We start from the raw sequence: 24,340 nt of genomic DNA, 5'->3' as shown, positions 1-24,340 counted from the left end.
GGGAGCGAGGGAGGGGGAGAGAAGTATGGTTATTGCTGTTGGACACTCACTAAAGACCTTTTTAACAATGCTCGTTGCAGGGAAATGTTTTTCTGTTAAGCTCTCCAAAATCTCAATATAGGCAATACAGTGTTTTGAATAAACTGTGGCTTTGATGTGCTACAGTTAGCTTTGGTGGCTGACGCCATGTGTTTGTTGCTTGGATTGAGACTGACTGGAGAAAAATGGCCATGTGTTGGGGAAGGATGTGGTGTGTGTGTGTGTGACTATGTGTGACTTCTGGTGACCCCTTCAACAATAACATCCTCTGTCTCAGTCTCTCTGGGAGAGATTAGCAACACATGAACTCGCAGTCCCATGATGCATTTTTCATTCGCTTCCTACCCATTCATCACCATAGGGTTTGCAACACCATCCTATCATGGCATTGTGTGGAGATTCAGTCCTTGGCGTATTGTTATGCTGATTTCTTGCCCTGTGTCTAGCTGCAAGCTAATGCTATGTTATGCTAATGTTGTGTCACACTAATGTCACGATATAGCTAGAAATGGAGGGGAAGAACACAACCGGAAAGAAAGAGGCACAATATAAGGAGACTCCCCATTAACGCCTATGTTAAAATTCCCATTTTCTTTCTCTTTTTACTGAAGCTGTCATAGTTTTCCTGCATTTGAACAATAAATAGCTTTGTGTTGTCCACTGTCACATATTGTCATTTTAAGGAACAAATGCATGACCACTAAAATTTTTTAAAATCCACTCGCCACTAAAACGCTAACTGCCTATGGCTAACGATAGCTGGTCGCATATCGTGAAGTAAGCGTTATTTTCCCAGGCGGTTTTTGGAGAGTTTTGAGTATTTTTAGTGTAGAAAGCTGCACAGCAACGCTGTAGCATTTTCTAAATTGGGTGAAGAAGACAAAAATTCACAGAATATTACCAGGTGCTTACATTAGCTTGATACTGTTTTGTCTTTTTGGCCTGTTAGCGTTAACCTGACTTAAGTCCCTTTTTTATGGTCATGCAGTTTGACAATAGAAACAGTTAGTGGTTTATGTTTGTTTATTGTTTGTTTTCCAGTTTTGACTTTCTGACAAAATAGCTCATGAATGCAATGCTGTTAAGCAGCTGACTTGGAAGTCCCGGATGTCCCAACAGTAAATGAATGCAGCATAATAGTTCTGGCGAAAAAATGAAAATTATCTCATGGCGGAAATCCCAGATCCAGATCACCACCCAAATCTAATCAACTGATATTTGGGCCAAACACTATCAGTCCAACAAATTTCATCCAAATCCTTTTATAACTTTTTGAGATGCTAACAAACAGACAGACAGACGGTGAAAACATAACTTCCTTCCAACTTTGTTAGCAGAGGTAAAACAATATGCCAGTGACATTATACTTGGATCATTTTATACGTTTTTTTTTAACTCAAGTGATCATAGACTGAGTCTGAGGTGATAAATCACTGGCCACGGTGAGAACCCCTTTCCCTCCTCCTGCTGCCGGGTTGGAAATCCACTGTTTCTATCTATGGTAATAGTTTGTTGTACTGCCGCTGACTGGAGCCTGCCTCTCTCTCTGTTGTTTCCACAGGATGACAGTGATGGGATCCCGTGGTCAGAGGAGCGGGTGGTGCGCAAGGTGCTCTACCTCTCCCTCAAGGAGTTTAAGAGCGCACAGAAACGGCAGCTGGATGGAGACGGAACCACAAACCCCAACGGTGAGTTTACCCCTGTCCTCCAAGGATCCATGTCACTGTGAAGTCTAGTCTTTTTCAGATGTGTACTTTTGCAGCCGTCCACTTTAGTATATTATACTTGGTCAATTTTGGTGTGTGTGATGTCATGGAAAAAACTTTTTACCTGCCAGATCCTAAAAATGAAAAACATTTTCGAACATGTCATTCCATGCCAGTCTAGAAAAGAGTTTGATTAGCCCCCTTTTTCCTTGGACCTTTTTTTTTTTTTATATAAATCTATACTTGGAAATCTTTGATCAGCTGAAATGAGGAATTTGCAGAGAGGAAGAGGTAAATTGATTATCTAATTCATTATTAATTATTAGGAATCACATCTCTGAAAGCGTTCTGCAGGCAGACGACCTGCAACAATTAGAGTATACCATGAAATGTACGAACCTGACATGCTGCAAACTTTTACTTTGTTTTGACGAACTGATAGAAGCTGCTGTTCTAGTATTTCGAGGAATAATGTTAATGTGACCAGTTTTGCTTGGTTTGGCTGACGTTAAAGTCTCAGTATAGCTCGTTCCTCTAATTCTATGTGGCATTTTTATAAGTCTGTTTTGTTAGTGAAGATGAAGCATGTTTTGTTTGATGAAGCAAGCTGATTTTACTCCTGTGATGAAATGGAGAGGATCCAGTGAGAGCAGATGATCTAGGAATTAGATTTGCCTTTTGTTGTGTGTCAGTGGGAGCCGCAGTCTCTCACTTTGGTTAGCTTGCAGTGTCACATCCCCAAACAGCCCTTGAAATTAAAATGAATGTTGTTTACACATCAAAAGAAAATAGAGGGACTCTGATGGGTTCCTCTAGACTGCCACACATGCAAAAAGAAAAAAAAAAGTTACTAACCTTTTCCAGCTTGGACATTTATACTCACCCTGGGGTCCAGTCTCATTAAAACATGGACTAACTCTGATATGAAACCATACTTGAACTGGCTTAGTTAGACAGCGTTAAGCAGGTGGAAGCCTGCTACAGAAGCAGTTCAGGGACTTTGCTGTTGTGCCGTGTAAACTCAAAACAATACAAGAAAAGTGAGAGCACAGGGGGATGAACAGCTTGTTTTGAACCAAGCTGCCACCGTGTCTTTGTTTGACACTAGTGCTAGAAAAAAAAAAGCAAAAAAAAAAAAAAAAAAAGCCCTCAGCCAGCCAACAACGGAGATTTGAACTTCACACGCGCCTCAGAAGCTATTCTCAGCTGACATTAACACAACCCAGACACAGAAAGAAAGGAAAAGAGAAAAAAAAAAAAGAAAAAAAAAAGGAGAGCCTCTGAAAGTTTACGCCCAGCCGAGAAAGCCAGCCAGCCATCCAGCTAGGCAGACAGGCAGACAGACAGGAGGGAAACCTCTTTTGAAATGTAGCTTATCTTTTATACAGTGTTTTTTTTCTTCCCCGTTTCTCTCATCTGTTTTTCTTTATTATTTTTTCACACCTTCATTCCGCCCTCTATGCCTGTGCTGAGTGCCCCACTCCCCCCCTCCCCTCTAGCTCGTGTATCTGTATGTATGTGTGTGTGTGTGTGTGTGTGTGTGTGTGTGTGTGTGTGTGTGTGTGTGTGTGTGTGTCTGTCTCTGGCATCTCTTAGCTGCCACTCCAGAGCTCCTCGGGGCCTTTTAAGCCGCCGCGGGTAGCTGACCTTATCGCCTGAATAAAAATGACTCATTAGAAAGCGTCGGCGGCCCGTCGCACCGGGGGTAACGACAGCAGCCCGCGCCGACACAAAAGGGAGCCGGGCTGAATAGACGGGCCCCGCTGTTTTAGAGCACTGCGGGTTAGGAAGGCTTTGGAGGCTGTACGGGCTCGCGCGGTTTCCCCTCTCGCGCGGGCATTGCGGTAAAACTGTCAGCCATTTTGGAGGATCAGAACCCAGCGTGCGCTACATCCTGAATGGATAGCCCCCGCTGTTTTAGAGGACCGCGGGTTAGAGGCTCGGAGCTTATGCCGGGGCCAGACGCGCGGCACGGTTTCCGCTCTCACACGGGCGTTACGGTGAAACTGTCAGCCATTTTGGACGGCCGGACCAAGCGTGTGTGTGATCAGTGGATGTGTCCTGCTGTTTTCAGAAGACGATGGGTTACAGAGACCCAGCGCATGCCACACAGTTTCACGTCTGACACAGGATTTGTGCACGTTCTGGTTCTTCTCAAGGCAAGGGAAAATCCGCGTTGGTGTGTTTTGAGATAAACGGCCACCATTTTGGGGAATCGGCGTCATCCGACCGAAAGAGGCTAGAGCGATACCTGGCTGTAAGCTGCGGGAAAGCAGCGTGTGTGCCCTCCCGACACATCTGTCTCTCCGTCCTTCCCTCCCTCCCTGCATACCTCCATCCATCTCCCACCTCTCCCTCTCTCTCTCCCTCTCTCCTCCTCTCTCCGGCGCTGTGTGGCAGCAATGGCTATCTGTTTTAGAGGGGGAGTGTGGCGGTCTGTCAGTCAGCTGTGTGTGTGTGTGTGTGTGTGTCAATCCATCTCCCCACCCACCCAGCCTTCTCCCTGCCCATAACCAGCAATCATGCCATCTCCCCAGCCACTTTACCTCTCGCTGTTGGCAGCCGTCCATCTCTCTCTCTCTCTCTCTCTCTCTCTCTCTCTCTCTCTCTCTCTCTCTCTCTCTCTCTCTCTCTCTCTCTCTCTCTCTCTCTCACTGTGTCCATCACTTCCTGCTTCTTCTCTCGCTCGCCGCCTGCATTATTAAACAAATGACATTATGCCCTTCTGCGTCCCCGCTTCCGCTTGTTCACCCACTCACCCTTCTCTCGCTGCCTCACACTCTTCCTCTCTCTCTCTCTCTCTCTCTCACATCCTTCCCTCCCTCAATCCTTCTGTCCTTCCGGTCGTCTCTCCCCTGATGCGGGGGTTTCGTTACACATCAATAGGACTCTGGTTACTGCCTTCTCCGCAAGCTCCTGTCTCTTCTCTCCCGCCCTCTGCTCAATCTCCTCGATTATATATCTATATACCCCCCCCCCCGCAGCCTCTTTCTCCCTCCCATTCCCTCTATCCTTCTCTCTGTCTCCCTCTATTCTTTCTCTCCACCTCCACCTCCCACTCCCTTTTCTTGCTTGCTTTGTCCTTCCTGTCCTCGGCCCTCTCTATCTTAACTATCTACAGTACATGTCACCCCCCTCTCTCCATTCTCCCTCCATCACCACCCTCCCTCCCTCCCTCCCTCCGTCCTCCTCCCACCCTTCCTTTCCAGGTCTCTGAATCACAGGAGCTGTATCTTTTCTCCTTTACCTCCTCTTCTCCCCATCTCCCACCGCTCCCCTCCCATCCTCTCCGCTCCTCTCCCTCCCTCTCCATTTCCCTGAGTGCTATTGATGGAGGAGCTGGCTGCTGGCCAAAAACCAGGAGGGGCTGAAGAGCGGGCTGCCTGTTTGCCCGTCTCGCTGACTTTCCCCTCTCTCTCTATCTTTCTGCCCGTCTGCCGTCTCAGGACCTGCCTCTCTTACTCTCTTTATGCATGCCGTCCCATTTCCTTCAACACTCCCGCGTCACTCTCCTGCCTGTCTGTATTTCCCGTGCCACCGGTCTCTTGTGTGACCGGAGTGGCAGCTGAAACACTGTGCGGGCCCTCTCTGCCCTCTCTGGTGACAATGTCACCCGGCAGAGGAAGAGGGATGAAGGAAGAACAGGGGAGCGCAGGATGGTAAAGTGGGATAAAGGGAGATAGGGAGAGGGAAATGGATGAAGGAAGCGAGGCAGGCAAAAGAGAAAGAGGTTGGATATTGAATAAAGGCAGGAAAAGAGATTGCATCCATTCCGTTGTCACGTGCTCTTTCCTCACGACGGCTAGAGCCATTACAGAATCCTGCCTTTCTCTTTGATGCTTCGGCTACATAGCCTTGAACTGCACAAAGCAGATGCTGTGTTTCTCAACTGAATATTGTTGTGCGCTTTTGTTCTGGCTTGTGGTCGGTATCGTGCGGCTTGCTTGGGCCGTTTTGTAAGAGAGAGCAATATATTTGGGGCTATTGCAAATCCATTTGCCAGGCAGTCAAATTTAGTATCTGCTTCTATTCTCAAAAAGGCCTGGGAATGGATACGATTGGGAGTTTCCCTAAAATAAAACTACCCATTGTTTCGTTTTATATCATCCCACAATTGTAATTGTATGCAGGCATGGAAGATAGCATGAGAAAAGAGCATAAAATAGGAGTTTTAGTGCTAGTATCGTTTGAAAGAAGGAAACGAAGAAAGAGAGAAGGAAGAAAGAAAAATGATAAAGTCTTGTATAACATTAGTGATATTGCAATTGCGAGGAATTGTTCATTCATGAGGGGCAAGTCAAAAGACCGCATAGTATTGACATACATCCACTGACCTAGCTAATAATCGTTTTATAGTTCATAACTACATTCACCAGCCTTATCGACAGATCATTCCCTATCCAATAGAAATGGCATTAGAGTAGTTGTTTTCACATTCAGCTTGTGTTTGTAAGTACAATCAAGGACTTATAATGGTGCATTCTGCACCCGATGATTGTCTCTGCTATGGCAAGACTACACTGCTATAGTTCCACTTATTACTGTGGCACACGCTAATAGGCTCCTCTCAGCCCCGTGATATGCCATGTTACACTATGTTTTCTCTCTCTCTCTCTCTCTCTCTCTCTCTCTCTCTCTCTCTCTCTCTCTCTCTCTCTCTCTCTCTCTCTCTCTCTCTCTCTCTCTCTCTCTCTCTCTCTCTCTCTCTCTCTCTCTCTCTCGAGATTTTGAGGTGAACATAGCGAGGCGACGGGCTTAGTTAAGCACGCATAAATCTGATTATAAACCCCCCACAGGAGCAGCTATTGGGATGGTATGCTAACACTAACATCGTCCCACACAACAGCCCCCCCTCCCCTCAACTACCCCAATCCCTTGTTCTGGGCCTCGACTGGCACAGGGAGCTGGAGTTGAGGCCCCGGCCCTCGGCTCCCTGCCTGTCTGCCAGGCTGGCCCTTCCCCCGTCCCTCCCCCTCCCCCAGATTCCCAGAACTGCCCCTCAAACGGGCACTCATGTGCGACCAGCATATGTCAAACAACTCTGTGGAGGGATGGAGGGATGGAGGGAGGGAGAGAGGGGAGAGGAGAAAAGCAGAGGGGTGGTAAAATGGGCCTCTGCCAGTTTGTTTGCGTTCTGTTGGGATATCGCGCGTCAATCATTTTCTAAGCACAATTAGAGTTAATGAGCTAGTTCATTTTTGCACGGGTGCAAGTTTCAGATGCAAAACATATTGTCTAGATTTGATGTTAAGAGCGCCTCTCTTCACCATCTCCTCCATATAGTGCTTAATTATGGTTTTGTTTTTGCTTTGTTTTTTTCCAAGATTTCACAGTTAAACACATTATTTTTTCATGGTTCTAGGTACTGGAAAATGACAATGGCAATCTGCCTCAATCTTGGGAATTTATGCTAAGAAAAAAGCTTGGAAAATCTTTCAAAAAATGTCTACTACTGCAAATGAATGGAATTCTCCTTTGACATAATTTCAAAATGATTGTGTCGCAATAACACTTTTAAATGAAAGGCGAAACTTCGAGTGAAGTTGGGCGGAACTTGATGTTTTCTTTTCTTTTTCCTCTCTCGAGTGATGAAAGGCATGCGGGTGTAGGCCTTTCGTGCCAACCAAGACACTGAAAGGGAGTGATTCACCCTTGGCCTATAGACTCAGAGACTCCAACATAATGCATTACTAGCAGTGCAATAGTCTTACTCATCACGGCGGCTCTTGTTAACTTTCTGACCGCAACGATGTATCTGATGACTGTACCTCCGCTCTCAGGTACTGACCTGCCCTGTGTGTGTGTGTGTGTGTGTGTGTGTGTGTGTGTGATAAAGAGATGCAGTGTGTGTTTGCTTTTATAAGAAAGTGTGCACGTGTCCGCCAGCGCTCATTCAGCGCAGAGCACATTTGCAAACCTCGGTAAACTCATATATTTGTACACTCCTTTTTCCAGCTCCACATTTGCTCATCCATGTGTGAAAGAAATGCACGCTGTCTTCTACTCTGTCATTTGATCTTACTTAACCCCCCCACCCCCACCCCCCCCCACCCCCCCAGGTCTTTCTCAGACGCCACAACGCCCAGGCTTGTTCGACAGTAGCCTCCTCGCTAACAGGCTATCATTCAAGTCGCCACTTATCCTAACCCGTGCCCCACTGTCATTATTATCTTAATTTATTTTCCTTTTGACACCCACTATTAGGGGTTTGCGGTGCGGGATGACTGACACGTTCCTCTAAAGCATCAGTCAAATGGAATTTGACTGGGTGTGTTGGGAAGGTGGGGCGCCAGGAGCCGCGCAGCCAGTGGGGAAGTGACATGCCGACATCGGAAAGGTGTTTGTGAACAACAGGGAAGGAGGTTTAACAAACCGCTGCGAGCTTGTATGTTGTCCAGTGAGTCATCGTTAGTTATTTCAAAATGAACGGTTGCATCAACGCCGGTGTTAATTTTACAACCTGTCGTACCAAAGTGCAGTCAGGCAGGGATACTTGTCAAAACGGGTGTAATGTTTTGAATTACTTTCACCGTTGAGTCATGGATTACTGCACCGATCACTGATATAAATCTTCAGCTATCAGTTGTGCAAAAACATTTCAACTTGCAAGAGCAGAGCAACTTTAAATCCTGTGACTGCCCATCTGTCTTCAGTTATTAATGATCTCCTTGGCAGCGCCTGCAATTTTTTTTGATGAACTTTGAAAAGCTTTGAACTTCCCCACTTGTTTTTCCAATAAGTTCACTCACTCAGGCTCTATTGTGGAATCAGACAGGCCCGTGTGAGACGTTCCAAGAATCGCAAGAACTGCCCATGAGGAAGTCGGGGCTTTCGATATCTATTTAATTTGGTTGTCTCCCTTAATTACCATTGACTTCCACTCCTCCATTTTGACCTAATTGGAATTCTCAGTGCCTGTTGTTGCTTTTGATTTGAGAATCCGTCCGGGGGCTTATTTTGTTTGTCTGACTTGCTTGCTAAATATTTAATTACGTCTCAGTCAATTGGGCTTACTAAAATGTCAAGTCCAGCAATATCTGTTCTCTCCTCTCGTTGCCCCTGGCTTGTGTTTTTTTTTTTTTTATCTGTTTGTTTGGCCAAACGACACACATCACTGTCATCTCCAAAGAACAGCAGTTGCATTTGGCAGGGGAAAATGTGAGCAGGGTAAAGTGAATGAGAAACACTCTCTCCTTCTCTCAAAAACGACCATTGAGGTGGCTTTGAGCACGGCAGTTAGCCCCCATAAGGCTCCAGTACAAGTCTGTGGCTATACTTGATGTGAGGGACAGGTGTAAATGTGTGTTACTGTGTGAGTGCGGAGGAGGGCTAGCCTGGGAACAAAAGCAAATGGGTCAATCTATCCTTATTCAATAAAGCTTAAAAAATATTCCGACATGTGTGGCAGGTAATGATGTGACTGTGTGATTTTTAGCAATTTCAAAGTTTGAAGTATATGCTGAACTACAGATGACATTGGCTAAATTGTTTGCTAGTGGGACACAGTTGCTCCATAGTGAAAATGTCAGTATTTTAGCACTGATTGACGATCCCCTTTAAGTGTTTGGCTAACCAGCTCAGTGGCTGTTTCTGTTCAGCTTCTGTTTCCTCGGGCGCTCTGTGGCACAGCAGGCTAAAGGAAATCTACATCATTAAGAGTTTGAATATGTTTCTTTCTGTATTTCTCCCTTTCAGTCTTTCTGTCTCTCTCCTGTCTGCCTTGTTTACATCCACTCTACACTGTCAAACAAAGTACAACTACCATAATGATCTTGTCAAAAAGAGTATATCTAGATTCTACTCTGCCTTTAACCCTTAGATCCTCTCCACTGTATCAAAGAGAAATGACATAACGAAACAGTCTTTTTCAACAGAAGGCTATATTGCTGCTGCCTGATAAAAAACTTTGTATCCACAAAAAGATCCGAGCTTTAATGAAACTTCTAGACAGGATCTGGAGTTGAAAGGTTTCCACACAACAGCGGCGATGGGTTAAATAGCTGCCAGCCTGCCTCTAACCCCTGTGATGCCTCTCTCTTCAGGTTCCCTGGCCAATGGGCAGCTGAACGGCTCGGGGTCAAAGGGCGGCCACAAAGAAGATGGCTCCTTGCGCTCCCAAGGCCTAGATGGGAGCGGCGAATACTCTGAGGACGGTCCTGCTAAGAAGAGGTGAGACTGTGTGTGTGTGTGTGTGTGTGTGTGTGTGTGGTGTGTTACAGTTAAGAGTTATAGAGCTTTATAGAGTCCTGAAACTTGCATTGATGCAAAATTGTGAGCCAGTTGGTGTCTGTTTGTGTGGGAAGGTCCTTCCTTTTCTTGGTCCTAAGGGCTTTTGCTGATACTATGAGTGTGTGTGTGTGTGTGTGTGTGTGTGTGTGTGTGTGTGTGTGTGTGTGTATGAGGTTGCCAGTGTGATGAGAAAGCGTTACAAACTAGGTGTGGAGCAGAGTGGCCTAGCTGCCAGTCAAATGAATTTCTGGAGCTCTGACGGTAAAGAGCTCCAGCTGGCTCCAGTTATCTACACCTTTTCACACACACTCGCTTTATCATTCTCTTTTTCTCAATTTACTCTTTTTCTCTCTGTGTAAATCATTCTCTCTTTGTCTCCCCTTGCTCTGTCTCTCTCTCTCTCTCTCTGTCTCTCTCCACATGCGCAGCAAGAAACATTCAAAATGTCTCATTGTTACTTTGTTCTTGCATTGATTTATAAACTACTCTATGCACTCTCTTTTTCACTCTTTCTCTCTTCCTCTCTTCCTCCCTCCTTCTCTCCTCATAAGTCTTTGTTGTAAAACGTTTGCAGAAGAGCAAGTTGCCTATTAGCTCTGTAATAGGAAACGACAGCGTCAACAAAGCAGTGTAAATAGTGCCGGCGTTTAAGGAGCGCCGAGGTCTTTTAACGAGCGCGCCCCCTCATCTTTAAACGCAAATGCCATTTCAGTCAGTTATAATTAGCCACTTGAAGAAATGTTGCCATGCATTTCCAAATTAATAATTTAAAAATGAAAGTTGATGCAGAGTACAATAAGCTGTTAATTTCTTTCCAGCGTAATTTTTTTTTATGAAGGGATTTATATCACGAGTGAATTATTGAAAAGGATTTTCGTCTGGGAGAAAAAATAGTAATTTTCAGAGAGATTTGCACAAAACACTGCTTTCTCTTAGGCAAATGTTCTTGGAAAATGGAATAAAAGATCATTGGAAACTGTGACGGTTCTAATGCAGTCGGCAAGTGGCAGGTTTTGAAATCACAAGCTGGAAAATATGATTTGCATACAATCATGCTCTATAGAGTCTGTAGCAGATTAAAATGGTTGGTGTGACTGTGTGTCTGTGTGCTTACTTTGTCCCCTGCATCACTTAGATGTGTACACACACACACACACACACACACATATAATACAAGCTATTGCATCCAAACATGTATGTTTATACATTTCTGTTACAACCGAACTACCATACAAAAACTTTTTCTTGTTTTTCTTTTATTTTCTTATTCTGTTTTTAATTTTCCGGCCTTTTTTTCCCCCTTTGTTTTCTGTTTTTAATTTTCCAGCCTAACCATGCCCAGGTGGCAGGTTGTGTGCGTGTGTGCGCGCGTGTGTGCGTGGGTGTGTGTTGTTTTGTTCTGCTACTGGTCTCTCACACACATTGACAGGGCATCAAAGCGTCAGTGTAAAGCCAGGGGCGGAGTCTGGGGGCCGGACAGCAGCAGATGTCCTTCTGTAGAGAGCGGTCCATACAGGCTGCATTCACTGTGTGTCAAACACCTGCCTAAGTCCTCCTAGCTGTCATTTGATACTGTAACCTACAATCTGAACTTAGTCATTACAAGCTTTCATCTGCATGGCTTTGAAACAGAGCAGTGGGGCATTTTAGAACCTTGTTAAACCCAACTGACGAGTAATTAAAGGTGTTTGGGAGATTGAAACGTTATAACTGTCGTACAACTGTGAATTCAAAGAAATTCCATTGTCTAGACATATTGAAATAGACAGAAGCAAATGTAAAGAAAGAGAAATACAGCAATTTTCTACTGCTACTACAACTACTACTAATAATAATCTTAATAACAGTTGTTTTTGAAGTCAGACAGGATACATGAGTGTGGATTATACAGACAGAGAAACTGAGAGATAAATTAGAGGGGACTGCCAGAAGCAGAAAGAGAGTTGAATTGAAATGAAGCGACCCTGAGGCTTATATTATAGCAAAGCAGTGGCACTCTGCTCTACCTGCTGAAGAAGAAATGCATTTAAAGAATAAGATATAACTAAGACACACTCACACACCCTTTTATCTCTCTCTCTGATGGCCAGTAGAGCTGTGTGTTTAGTTGAGTGGAGTTCAGTTGGAGGCCAGCCTGCTCGGTGGTTTTCATTAGTTCACTACACACACACACACACACACACACACACACACACACACACACACGGTAGGGCTGAATGAAGAAAGGCTCTCTATCTGTTGCTAATGAAACGCAAGCCTAGCCAGTACTTGGCAATGCCTCACTCCCTCTTAAAGCTTACTTTGTGTGTGTGCGTGTGTGTTTGTGTGTGTTTGTGTGTGTGTTGTATGTGTGAAGGATGACTCCAGTGCCCTGGCATGGATGTCCCGCACTGTTCCTCAACAGGGGTAACTGAGATGGTGCCAGGAGCCTTTACACCTGGCACTGGCCAAAACAGAGGGACGGAAAGAGGGGGGGGGGGGGAGGAGGGATAGCTGGTTCCAATTCAGAGCGAGGAAAAAAGTTTCACAAGGTGGAGAGAGGATGGAGGAATCGGGGCAGAAACAGAGAGAGCCATACACACCACAAGACAGAGAGAGAGAAGGGGAGGAGCAGTGGGGAGGGAGAGACAGAAGGACAGGTGCGAGTGATTTTTGGCAGGAAGCGGCCCTCTTTAGAAGTCTTTGAGATCAACTCTGTGTTTGCCTTCCCATGCTCCTGAGACCGGCGGATAGACTGGCACCACATCCCCTCCAACATGCCAGCTCATTGTAGCCCTCCACAACTGGCACTACCATATTCTCCAAATGGGGTTCCCTAGCCAAGGCTGGCCCCTACACACACACACACACACACACACACACACTCAATTGCAGTCTCATCTCTACCGCCGTGGTTTACTGACCTAGTTATATTGCTGCACCTCTTCTCCTCTCCCACATTTGATTGAGGCTGATGAAATGGCCGTCTGCCTATTTACCTGTAATTGAGGTACCAAAACAATCCCTAGAATGGGCTCTAAAAGGTGTGCTACCACAAAATATTCATTGTGCTCCTTTACCCTGAGGTTGGTGTCTTGGCTAGTATTGGTAGCGTCAACCTTTTCATGCATGATTATTAAATTTTCCAATTGTCGCCCCAGTGTAAGTTCTTGCTGCACTTAGAAAGCTTCTGTTGTGTAGAATATTATTGTTGCAGCCACAGAGGAAACTGCAATTCAGTCACAAAAACATGCTGCTGTTACAGAAGCTTCATCTTCAGCATATATATGCTTTGATCATTTTCAAATTATATTATTACAAGTCATAAATCAAACGACTAAATCATTCATTGGATTGGTATTTTAATTTTGCCATGTACTAGTCCTGCTGGCACAGTCAAAACAAGACACCAGTTTGGCTTGAGGAGCGAGATGTTTTGTTTTTGACAATCAGGAAATATTTTTGGTTTGATTGTATAATGCTGTAGAGAATGTCGGTGTTCCAGTTTTTAGACTCTGTTTACCACTTTTCAGATGTGTAATCTGTTAATCAGTTTGTAAACTCCGCATGTAAAAAAGTCACCAGCACCTAAACTGACGTGACTCAAGATTTCTGGCATCTTGAGTCAAATCAGAACCAGAAGACCTAGACCATGATGCATCTGGCTCTAGCTCATCTGATTAACGCTTACAAGGGGTTTCCATGGCGTTGCCCCCCTGGGACTTGTGTTGGCTAAAGTGAGTTTAAAAAAGTGAATACAAACATACACACAAAGCTGCAGAACCCAGGGTGGGAAGAGAGTGTGTGTGTGTTTGGATCAGGAGTTGAGGGCCCATTGTAAGCAGACTTTGCCTCTCTCTCTCTCTCTCTCTCTCTCTCTCTCTCTCTCTCTCTCCCTCTCTCTCTCCCTCTCTCTCACACTCTGTCTCTCCACTGAACCCCAGTTTTGGCTCTCTTTGAATCTGTTCTCTCTCTGTTGTCTCAGCCAAGACACACACTCGCACACACTCAGCTGCCGCCGCTTGTTTTGTTTCGACTTAATGAATGCCAAGTGTGTACACACAGACACACACACATACAGACACACACACACACACACACTTGTCTCGTCTAGCGTAACCAATGACTCTTGTCAGTAATGCATAATCACCATTTCCATTTATGAGGGATTACACGCACTCACGCGCACGTGTGCACACACACTCACTCACTCTCTCTCTCTCACTCTCTCTCTCTCTCTCTCTCTCTCTCTCTCTCTCACACACACACACACAGAGCGCGTGTTAATAGAGGGCTATAATGTGTGTATTGATTTGCTGTAGATGGTGTTGCGAGGCGGCCTGTATGCAGCGGAACACCTCGCTGTACTGTTACACTTAATGGTTAACATTCATACACAGTGGAATTCTCACATGCGCTCACACACAGGCATTCATTTAATACACACACACAGCCACTACACCCACCCACCTACACTAATGTATTCCACCATGTATTTTGCACAGATCTAGACGTTCACGCATAGAAACACTCACACACACAGTGCTACGGTGATTAGAAAAGCACACAGTTAGTCCAGTCCAAAGGAATGGCCTCTTTAGGTATGAAATTAATTAGTGTCAGTGTGTTTGCCTTTGAAACACCCACAGAAATGTGGAGCACCAATAGATGCTGTGTGTCTGTGTTAGTATTTGTGTGAGTGAATGTTTGTGTCTGCTTGTTAGAGACCTTACACACTCACACACACACCCTCTCTCACTCTCTCTCTCTGTGTTTTTCTTTGTCTCTCTCTCCGTCTTTCTCTGTCAGTCTGTCAGTGTGTCACCCCAGTATGTCAGCACGTCAGTCTCCAAAATCTCTTCTAAACTCTGCTCTCATTGTCGCTGCCTCACAGCGGCTTTATGAAAGCCTTCCGCTCTGCTGAAATGGCAGGGTGAAGGAGCATTAACCATCCACCGCACGGCATAATGTCACTCAGCGCACAAAACGCACACACATAATCACTGTCAAATACAAGTCCCAGCACTGTGATTGTAGTACAGATTAGCCATGTTACAACTGGTTAGCTTGGTTTACATGCTGCTCCTTATGGCATGATACAACAAAATGTAAATGCCGCGAGGGATTCATACGCCCGCCGCTGTACAGGGTGAGGTGTGGCTATATGCTGATGTTTTCTTCACCAAGGTTTATCATTTTGCTTATCTTTTTATCTGGTGCAATTTGAAGTCATGCAACACCTTTGCTAGTGTGTGCAATGTCTTTGTGAAATTGTAGGGGTTTCATTCCAAAATGCTGTGTACACAGATTATTCTGTCCTCATAAATCAGAACTCTTTTGTGAGCAAATGTGTTAAGATGACTCATAGTTTTCACAGTAACACATAAGGTGTGTTTATGCCAACAATCATTTTGTGAGAGTGTCAAATTTTTTTTGGATGCTGTAAATCTCCTTTTGAAATAACACTTTTCATTGAGAGACACGCGTCTAGTATGTCAAGCCACATGTTCCAGTCAAAGCCACAAAGAATACCTGCAAAGGTAGCGGGCCAAAGCTAGATTCAAGCAAAATTCAACCTTGCTGCACTACAAAAGAGGTGTCTCGCCTCAGCTAGAGCTCTGTTGAAAGCTAAATGTGAAAAGGCACATTTTATAAAAAGTGTAGGTCGTTAGAACGCTCCGTGCAGAGGGCAGTGACCCGTTCGAAGGGTCAGACTCGTCCTCTAAACCTGGGAATCCTGCAGAAATTGGAAAACGCACAGGTGAGAGTGTGATCAGTTGGGAGTAAACTGTGCGTGTGTGTGTGTTTTGCTTGAGTGTGTATCCTAGTTTGCCGTGTCTGTGTATGCTTATGTATCTCAATCTCTTTCAAATCCAAGCTCAATTCACATAGTAGCACTACAAGATGCCAAGATGGTACACATGGTCGGAATAGAAGTTATCTATTTATTAATTTATTTGAGCCATAGTTCCCGCTTTGTCCCTGATCTTTTGTTTGAACAGCAGACTCCAACCCTGAGGCTCCTAGACCAGCCAAGGTCTGTGGGTCTTCCTATGTGACCAGGCTTAATTAGACTGATTGCTAAGCACAAACAGCACTAGCTCTGATGTTTATTGACCCAGCGTGGCCATGGTCAGCCACTCCCGGGGGGTGATTTAAGGTGGGCTGCGGGGTCAGAGGTCGTAGTGTCAGAGTTCAGTGTGTGATGTGTGTGTGTGTGTGTGGGGGGGGGGTCAGCAAATCGCCCCGAGCGCTGGACCTTGACTGCTAACAGAGCATGACGTTTAAGTGCAACGTTTTATCTTTTGTTTCTGGCCATGAGGGAAGTAATCACACTGAAGGCAGGGCAGGGAATACTGTTTATTATCTGGAGTGAACTGCCCCTTAATTTTATTTTTTTTCTGCCATATAATTCACTGTCATATTATCCAGGCCTCTGATTACTTCTGGGTGAAACAAGACTTGTGTTTTGATGTTATTGTAGTGGCACTTAGATCATGGCTGTAGCTGTAAACGCAGTGTCACTTTGGGGTATTAGCATTTTTAAGGTGACAAAGGGGACAATGGGCGACTTCCATCTGACCTAATATTGCATTTATATATTCAAGGAGATGCAGCCTAGCTTGATCTATTGTCAAGATGTCTTTTCTCTCTATATCTGCCTATCAGGCCATCTCCCCTCTCCTAGTTTCATTCAAAAAAAAAAAAAGGAAAGGGAAAAGCCAAGGTTATATTTAAATAAACGGACACACACACACACACACACACACACACACCACAGAGGCTGTGGTATATCCCTTATCTCAAATGAATATCAGCCCTATTGTGACTGCTTGAAGCATATAGCTGTCACAGCTGAATTGGGACGGAGACACACACAGACACACACAGACACACACACCTCTGAATAACACTCTCATGCATTTATCTTGATGTCAAAGCAAAGTAGTCGAGCCCTGAAAACCGTATATGCTGACAAATAAACCAGAAGTATTGTGGCACACACTACCTATCATGGTTATCGAGGCTTGTCCCAGTGGACTACTGTGTGTATTTGAGGCCTGATATAGTGAGTAATAGGTGGAATTGTATGTGCATATTTGTCCTGTCAGCGACCTTGGCTCATTGACTAATGACTGTTTGTGTGTGTGTGTGTGTTTGTGTTTGGTGCATGTACATGTTTGGTGTGTGTGTGTGTGTATGTGACTGGGCTCTATATGGGGGATGTTTACATATGTGTGTGCGTGTGAAGGTCACGGGTTCAGTGGGTCAGCTCACTGCAAGGCCATCCCTCTCCTGAGTGCATCGAGACAGAAAAGCAATAAACACATTAGGGTAAAGTGAGCGTCCACACACCACTGTTTACACTGCACACACGCCATCCACCGCCGTCTGGGAATGTTGGTGTGGAGGGTGGGAAACCCATCTTTTACAAAAAAGGAGTTTTGCAAGCCCAAATCGGATACATGACTTGGCACTTTCAACCCTGTCGGCTCCGTACGGGATAAGAAGAAGCGTATGTAATGCTTGACTGAGTCATATTCCTCAATTGATACACAGGCTTACAACTCGTCTAAATTTTAATGTCCCGTCAAACTAGGCTATAATCCCGACACATTTTCCAGTCTCACTCTAAACGGCCTGCGAGCATGTTGGACAGAACACTAGAAGGTGAATTAACAGGGATCTAGACGGTTAGTGGGTGCCTATTGTGTGCCAAGTCCAAGAGTTTAGCATCCATGTTAAATAGCGCTGGAGCGGAGATTCTTTCATACAATAGCGCATGCTTGAATACAGACACACACACACACACACGGTACTAATAACGATCTGATCGTTGCTTTCAGCATTGCATTTTGAAGGCCAGGAGATCTTACAGACTTAAGAATTTAGCACACACATTTATTTTATCATTTGACAACTGATCTGAAAGACTGCCTTATAAAACACAAACACATAAACAAATATAGACAGACGGGCAGGCACAGACATTGATTAAACACTTACACGTTTTTCTGAAGCTTACTCTGCAAATAAACATTTGCACACTTTTCACTCTTACGTACATAAACACGTATGTTTAGCTTGCTCAGATGTGGACAAAATGGACTGGCATGCAAGTGTACACACACACACACACACACACACACACAGAGAGAGCCAGCTGCAGAGAGGTAGTCCTTTATCAGGACCATGTGGGCCATCTGGAGCCAATTAATACAGCCCTCAAGGTACAGATTCTGGATCAGTGCACTTCTCCTCACACAATAACCTTTACCATGGGAGAGTATCCAAAATCTGATTCCAGCCCAGCCCGATGCCAAAATCTATCAAACCTTGGATACACTGTGGACCAGCTTTACAATCTGTTGGATTTAGACTTGCCATATTTCTTCCAAACCAATGCAAAATAGCAGGCACATTTTGAATGTTTGAGATAGCATGAGGATTACTTTCATTGCTAGTGATGTTTCCACTTTTGAGGCTGTTTTAAATCAAGGATTCCTAAACTAGGTCTGATTATTGGAAGCCACACTCGGCTGTATGTCTACCCAGGTGTGATTTGTTTCTGTCTGTGCATGTAGTTATATCTGTGGGCAATTGCTGTCTGTCTATTGCCAAGAGGTTTTTATGTTGAGTGAATATCAATTATTTGTTTTATGTTTTGTTTTTTTTCCTTGAGGCAACATTGGTTGAACATTTTTAACCCTTTATTAATTAAGGGTAATTCAGGATAATTAAGAACACATTCTTTATTACAGATCATGAGGAAACAGGTACTTGGTGGATTTTTCCTTTCATTTCTGCGGTCTCAGGGACGGCTGGTGGTGATGTTATTTTTTTTCTCCCACCCACATTTCTCACTTGCTCTGTCTCTCTGCCTATCACTCTCTGTAACACTTCCTTCGCCAAATCCTGCTTTCAGCTTCTTTCTCTCTTTATCTCTTTCTGTCTCATTGTGGTAGTGTGTGCTGAGGAGTTTTGGAATGTCTTTTGAAGCAGTAAGTTCACCGACCCCAGAATCCAGATAAGTGTTTGTCCCCACCAGCTGTCAGGACAAACGACTGCAGAGGGACAGTGGAGACAGAGGAGATTGTGCATTGATAGAGTAGAGGACAGAGAAGGGAGGGAGTGTTAACTCTAATGCTCCTTTCGCACACATGACCCGCAAATATTATGGTCTGCTGCCCCGGTGTCCACCCCCTGTAGGAAGCCATTCACACTGAGCCTCGTACCCGGAAATGTCCTATTGGGCTGTCACCTTACAGTGCCGCCAAAGGCCAGTGTGTTCAGCACAGTAGATGACATGATGCTCCAGACTTTCTTACCAAGCAGAGTAGAATTTGCCCTGGCCCTTAATCCTGATCTTGATCAGCGTCGCTTTTAGGAGCTTTAGGTCGGCACTTTCACAATGACTGTGGATCTGCGTATTTCCCTGGTGTGAAATCAGTATAATCTGGACCTATGGCTTGTGCCCAGATTTCAAATTTTGGTTTCAGTTCAATCCTCCTGTCCTTTGCCACCCTGCTGTATAAACCCCAAATTATGCAACCGCTGTAAATCAAGGGCATCCAAAAGGGCCAATAAGCATCTGCTAAATAAACTGTTTAGATACATAGATATGCGGATATTTTCCAGTTAATATACATGATTGATATCATTTGATGGATACTTTTATCCTAAGCACCTTACAAGAGTGCATACAGTTCTAGCACGGGTGGCCCCAGTGGGAATTAAACCTGAAACCCTGGTAGTATTACTGCTATGCCTTACCCTTCGAGCTACAGAACAGTAAGTGATCAATACGCAGCCTGTCAGCCTGACTACCACTAGTTTTATAATGCGCCTTTACACTGGGCAACAAATAGTGCTTTAAAACTCCCAGGCTGACACGTTACCACAAATCACCAGCAGGCTGACAGGAGATAGCTCATGTTCCACTAGCCTGCCTTATCCCATATCAGGTTACAGTGGCACAGGGAAGGTCACAGGCCTAACCGCACACTGACCGCTGCACATAACAGCCAGGGATTCACTGTGGGGGAACCAGACATTTTCCTTAAGGGGCACAGTGCATGTGACCTCAGATCCCCAGACAAACATGGCATTAAAGGGCTTTTCACATTAAGTTCCCACTCCTTCAGTGTATCGTTTCATCCTCCACTGGAGGATTTGGTTCCCACATACTCGGTATGATACTATATTTAGTGAAAATATGCAAGACTTTTCACATCTGCTGAAAGTACGATCTGGCTTCAAATCTAGATGAAACTTGAGAAACTGGCTTCAAATCTAGCTTTGGAGCCAGAAAGTAGTTTTGATTCAGAAGGTTCCATGCTAGGTTTGAGCTGTTTAAGCAATAAAAAGAAATTTATCTTTCACTAGATATCTCTTCAGCGCCAAATGCAAAAAGCAAAATGTTCTCTTGAGCAAATAAATCCACATATATTCACAAATGATGTAAGGCCACTACACTATCAAAGACTTGATTGTACATGCAGTTCAGTTCATTATAAGTTTCAGTATTGTGTTTGCATCTTTTTGTTTGTCTGCTCTACTGTTCTAAATTATATTGTGCTTGTATTTGCACATATTGGACTTCATTCATCAATATTTAATATGTGTAAAGCATTGAAATATGCTGACGTACTGAGCTAACATCGTATTCAATAAATCAAACATGCATAGAAAACCCTGTTTTCAACAATCACTCCTGCCTAATTGGCATTTAAAATATTTTCCATTGCATTTATTGTAAGTGTTTTATGCACAAATGAGTTGATTTATGGTTTGATAAATCAGCTGTTGTCAGCTGTATACATACACACACGGGTGCTTAGTCATCTAGTTTCTTACAATGTGCACCCTGCTGATGTTGTGTTTTGGTGGAGAGTAAACCAGTTCAAAGAGCTGGCCCTGCGCTCCACGCAGGGTTGGAGGTTTCTTTTTGTGATACTCTTCTCCTACTCCAAGGGAAATAGTGTTGAGTGAGTGATTGAGTGTGAAGGAGAAATTCTGTTTTTGCGGGCTCCCCTCCAAAGAGAGGTCAGAGGTCAGGATCAGCTGCAGAACAGCATCCCTGGACCTGGTAGGGCTTCAGTGTCTTTCAGTAGGGTGGATGCTTGCCAACATGGGGGCTTGAACCCGGGCCCTATGGTTTAAAGGTGCTGTCCATCCTCTGCACTCCACCCTCGTAGCATAAACTGAGGTGACCACGTGGAGAAGTCCTGCCATCACAGCAGTTCCCATGGAAACGGACTTCAGTGGAAAGGTGTTGATAGGATGGAGATGAGGAGAAGAGGTTTCTGAGAACTAGAAGCAGAGCTGGCTGTTGTCTTTTATGGACAAGGCTTGTGTGTGTGTGTGTGTGTGTGTGTGTGTGTGTGTGTGTGTGTGTGTGTGTGTGTTTTCACATGTGTGATATCTATGTCAACCCTCCCCAGCTGTGTTGCCTGAGCACACAGCGATCTGATTTTGGCTGATCAAAACACACTAGAACAGCTGTAACTTGCAAGGTAAAGGCCTCTCTCCCATTGTGAGCAAACTTCATCTACTTTCTCTCTCTCTCTGTCTCTCTCTCTCTCTAATTCTCTCTCTCACCCCCCCATCTCCCCACCTCCTTCAGTATAAGTCGTGTAGGGAAATAGCCAATGGTCCTTTATCCCTTTCTTTTTTCTCTTCTTTTCCCTTGGATTGCTGGCTGACAGGACCGTCTCTTTTTTTTCCTTCTCAAAGTTAATCAATGCCCTAGCAGCTATGGTGGCACATGTAATATTAGACGTCAGAGCAGCCTTTTGAAGGGTGAAGTGGGGGGTGGTAGCAGGAAGGGATGGAGGGAGGAAGGGATGGATGAAAGGTGGATTAGTAAGGGATGAATGGGGACATCCTGCTGTAATCTCTCACTTTTTCTCCTGCTGTTAGCTCTCGGTTTCCTCGTTTCCCTCCCTCTCTCCTCTCTTTCTGCCTCAATCAGTGCAATCAGTCTAATTTTAACTATGTGAGCCCCGCTACCCTACCATGGCACAGCACGGATGAGTATGCTATAGCTGCACATGCTTGGGAACATAGTGTACCCTGGCTTACACACACACACACCCACACAGCCCTCCTATAGACAGACGGAGGGCTAAATAAGAAGCTCAGGTTACCGCTCGGCCCTCAGCACAGACTGAGTGGCAGTGCTTAAGAAAACAGCTGTGTCATCACAAATTGTCCCCATGCTGATTTCTCAATATTTACCTGGTCCTCAGTGGCATTGAAGTGTCTGTGTGTATGTGTGTGTGTGTCTGTGTGAGTGTGTGTGTGTGTAAGCGTTTAATGCATGCTTGGTTGTCTCCTCATCTGTTACGAATAAAGAGATGTGGTTCAGCGTTGACATATTGACAAAACTTTGTGGGGCGACCCATATTTCCAGTGGAATCTAGAGGAAATGAGGAATGTGTTGAGTGATGTTACCATGATTATTTTGGTGCTCCGGCTTACTGACACCCATAATAATGATAATAATAATAATTCTGTCTTGAGAGCGGGAGCTACTTTGGGAGATTTTGCCGCTTCAAGAGCATTTCCGAAGAAGACGCAGGCCTGTTTGATGTCATCTTTTAAGTAATTACTTGACTCTTCATTTGTAGTTTTTGCATTGTAAGCTGCTACGGTTTTACGCGCTTACTGCCCCGCTTGTAGATTCCCATCCAAACCAAGCATTATCACATCGTCAGTGAACCAAATCCGTTTTTATTAGCCTGTCATGATGTTGGCCACGTCTCTGCTGTTACCAGACTGTGAAAAGGGGAAAAGGCAAGAAGTGATAATGTATAAAGAGTCTAGTCACATTGCTAGAGAATGACCTGTATCCAGCGACGTACCCAGTTAGCCCGTGTGTGTCTTCAGTGTTTGTTAGACTTTGGAAAAGCCTCCCCCCCAACCCCCCACCCCAGCATGGTTCCCATGTTAGTTAATAGGTAACAGATAGCACAGGACCGTCCCAGGAAAAGAAGAGGCTCATCTAAAAAGGCTCAGGTTGACTGTCTAGACAGGATGTTCGTAAGCACATCGCTTTATTTGCTCTTGTCTCTCTCTCTCTCTCTCTCTCTCTCTCTCTCTCTCTCTCTCTCTCTGTCCCATTCTTTTGCTCAGTCTCTTGTTCTTAAATTCTATTGTCTGTCTCTTGCTCCCTGACTTTTTTCTTTCTTGTCTCTCTGTCTGTCCCTCTCTCTCTCTCTCTCTCTCGCGCTCTCTCTCTCTCTCTCTCTCTCTCTCTCCACCCCCCCCCCCCCCCACCTCCATCTCCCTCCCCTCTCTTTAAGCGGTTAAATAGGATCCTATTCATCTAAGGCCGGACCAATAAAACTATCCAGGGTTTAGTTTTCTAAAGAGGCTTTTATAGGGAGCTCAGCCTCTCCTCTGCTTACCATTTAGGAGATGTTCATGGTGGAGCTTAGTCTATGTTGCTCCCTCCATTGGGATATTAAGTTGCAGGAGAGATTGAATTTATAGGGTGACATGACAGGTTTTGGTGGCTGCGCATGTGAAACTATGCGCTAACATAACAACTTGCACACAGCCATGCACAGATACAGGTGTGCCTACATGGACATGGAAACGTCTGAGTATACGCACACAGTAGATGTACATGTTTTCTCCTGTTGCCTTGCAGGTGTATCGGAGCACATTTTTCTTCTATGTGTGTGTGTGCGAGAAAGAGAAAGTGTGTGAATTCTGCCGTCTCCACTGCTTGCCATGGAGTAATTAATTGGCATGAAAACACATTGCTTTATATTGCTCTGGCAGCGATGACATTTTCGCATCCAAAAGCCAATTGTGATAATAGCAGATTAAATGCAAAACTATATGAGTAAGCTGTGATTCTATTTCATTCATGTGTGGCATTTTTGTTGTTAAAGTTATTGGCCTTTATTTATTTTATCGTTATGTTAGTGAAGTCATACATAAATATGGCTTACTATTATAAAATTATTATTGCTTTGAGCCTGAAGTGGTACAAAGAGAACATGACTGATGATGGGGAAATCGTGTGTGTGTGTGATTTTTGTGTAATAAACCATATGCTGTCCTCCCTTCAAGTCAAGGTCCATTAAAGTCTGCATGTGTGCGCGCAGACACACACACACACACACACACACACACATAGTGACTCTGCATGGTTCCTGTCTCAGTCAAATGTTGAACAGAAGGGAAGGGTGAATGAAAGCGAGAAATGAGGGGAAAGAAGGATATTGGGGATAGACCATAGATGAAGGACAACAAGGTATGCACTTGGAGATAAAAGAGAGAAAGAAGAAGAGAGAGAGAGAGAGAGAGAGAGAGAGGAAAAAAAGAAGAAAAAAAAAATTTAACAGCATTTCTGTCAATTAAATTTTTGAGAT

The 24,340-nt window shown here is 44.6% G+C and overlaps 1 protein-coding gene across 1 annotated transcript in view; it reads left to right on the top strand.

Annotated features, from left to right (window-relative positions):
* Nucleotides 1-24,340, top strand: part of jarid2b (jumonji and AT-rich interaction domain containing 2b) — a 121,322-nt gene that overhangs the window by 54,529 nt on the left and 42,453 nt on the right. The window contains exons 2-3 of the mRNA XM_078290153.1: nt 1,601-1,727; nt 9,788-9,914. Coding sequence (XP_078146279.1) covers nt 1,601-1,727; nt 9,788-9,914 — 254 coding nt within the window. The remainder of the gene's footprint in view (nt 1-1,600; nt 1,728-9,787; nt 9,915-24,340) is intronic.

The sequence above is a fragment of the Centroberyx gerrardi genome, chromosome 19 (genome assembly GCF_048128805.1).
Source record: "Centroberyx gerrardi isolate f3 chromosome 19, fCenGer3.hap1.cur.20231027, whole genome shotgun sequence".
Taxonomy (NCBI): domain Eukaryota; kingdom Metazoa; phylum Chordata; class Actinopteri; order Beryciformes; family Berycidae; genus Centroberyx; species Centroberyx gerrardi.
This window is presented reverse-complemented; position numbering and strand designations above follow the sequence as displayed.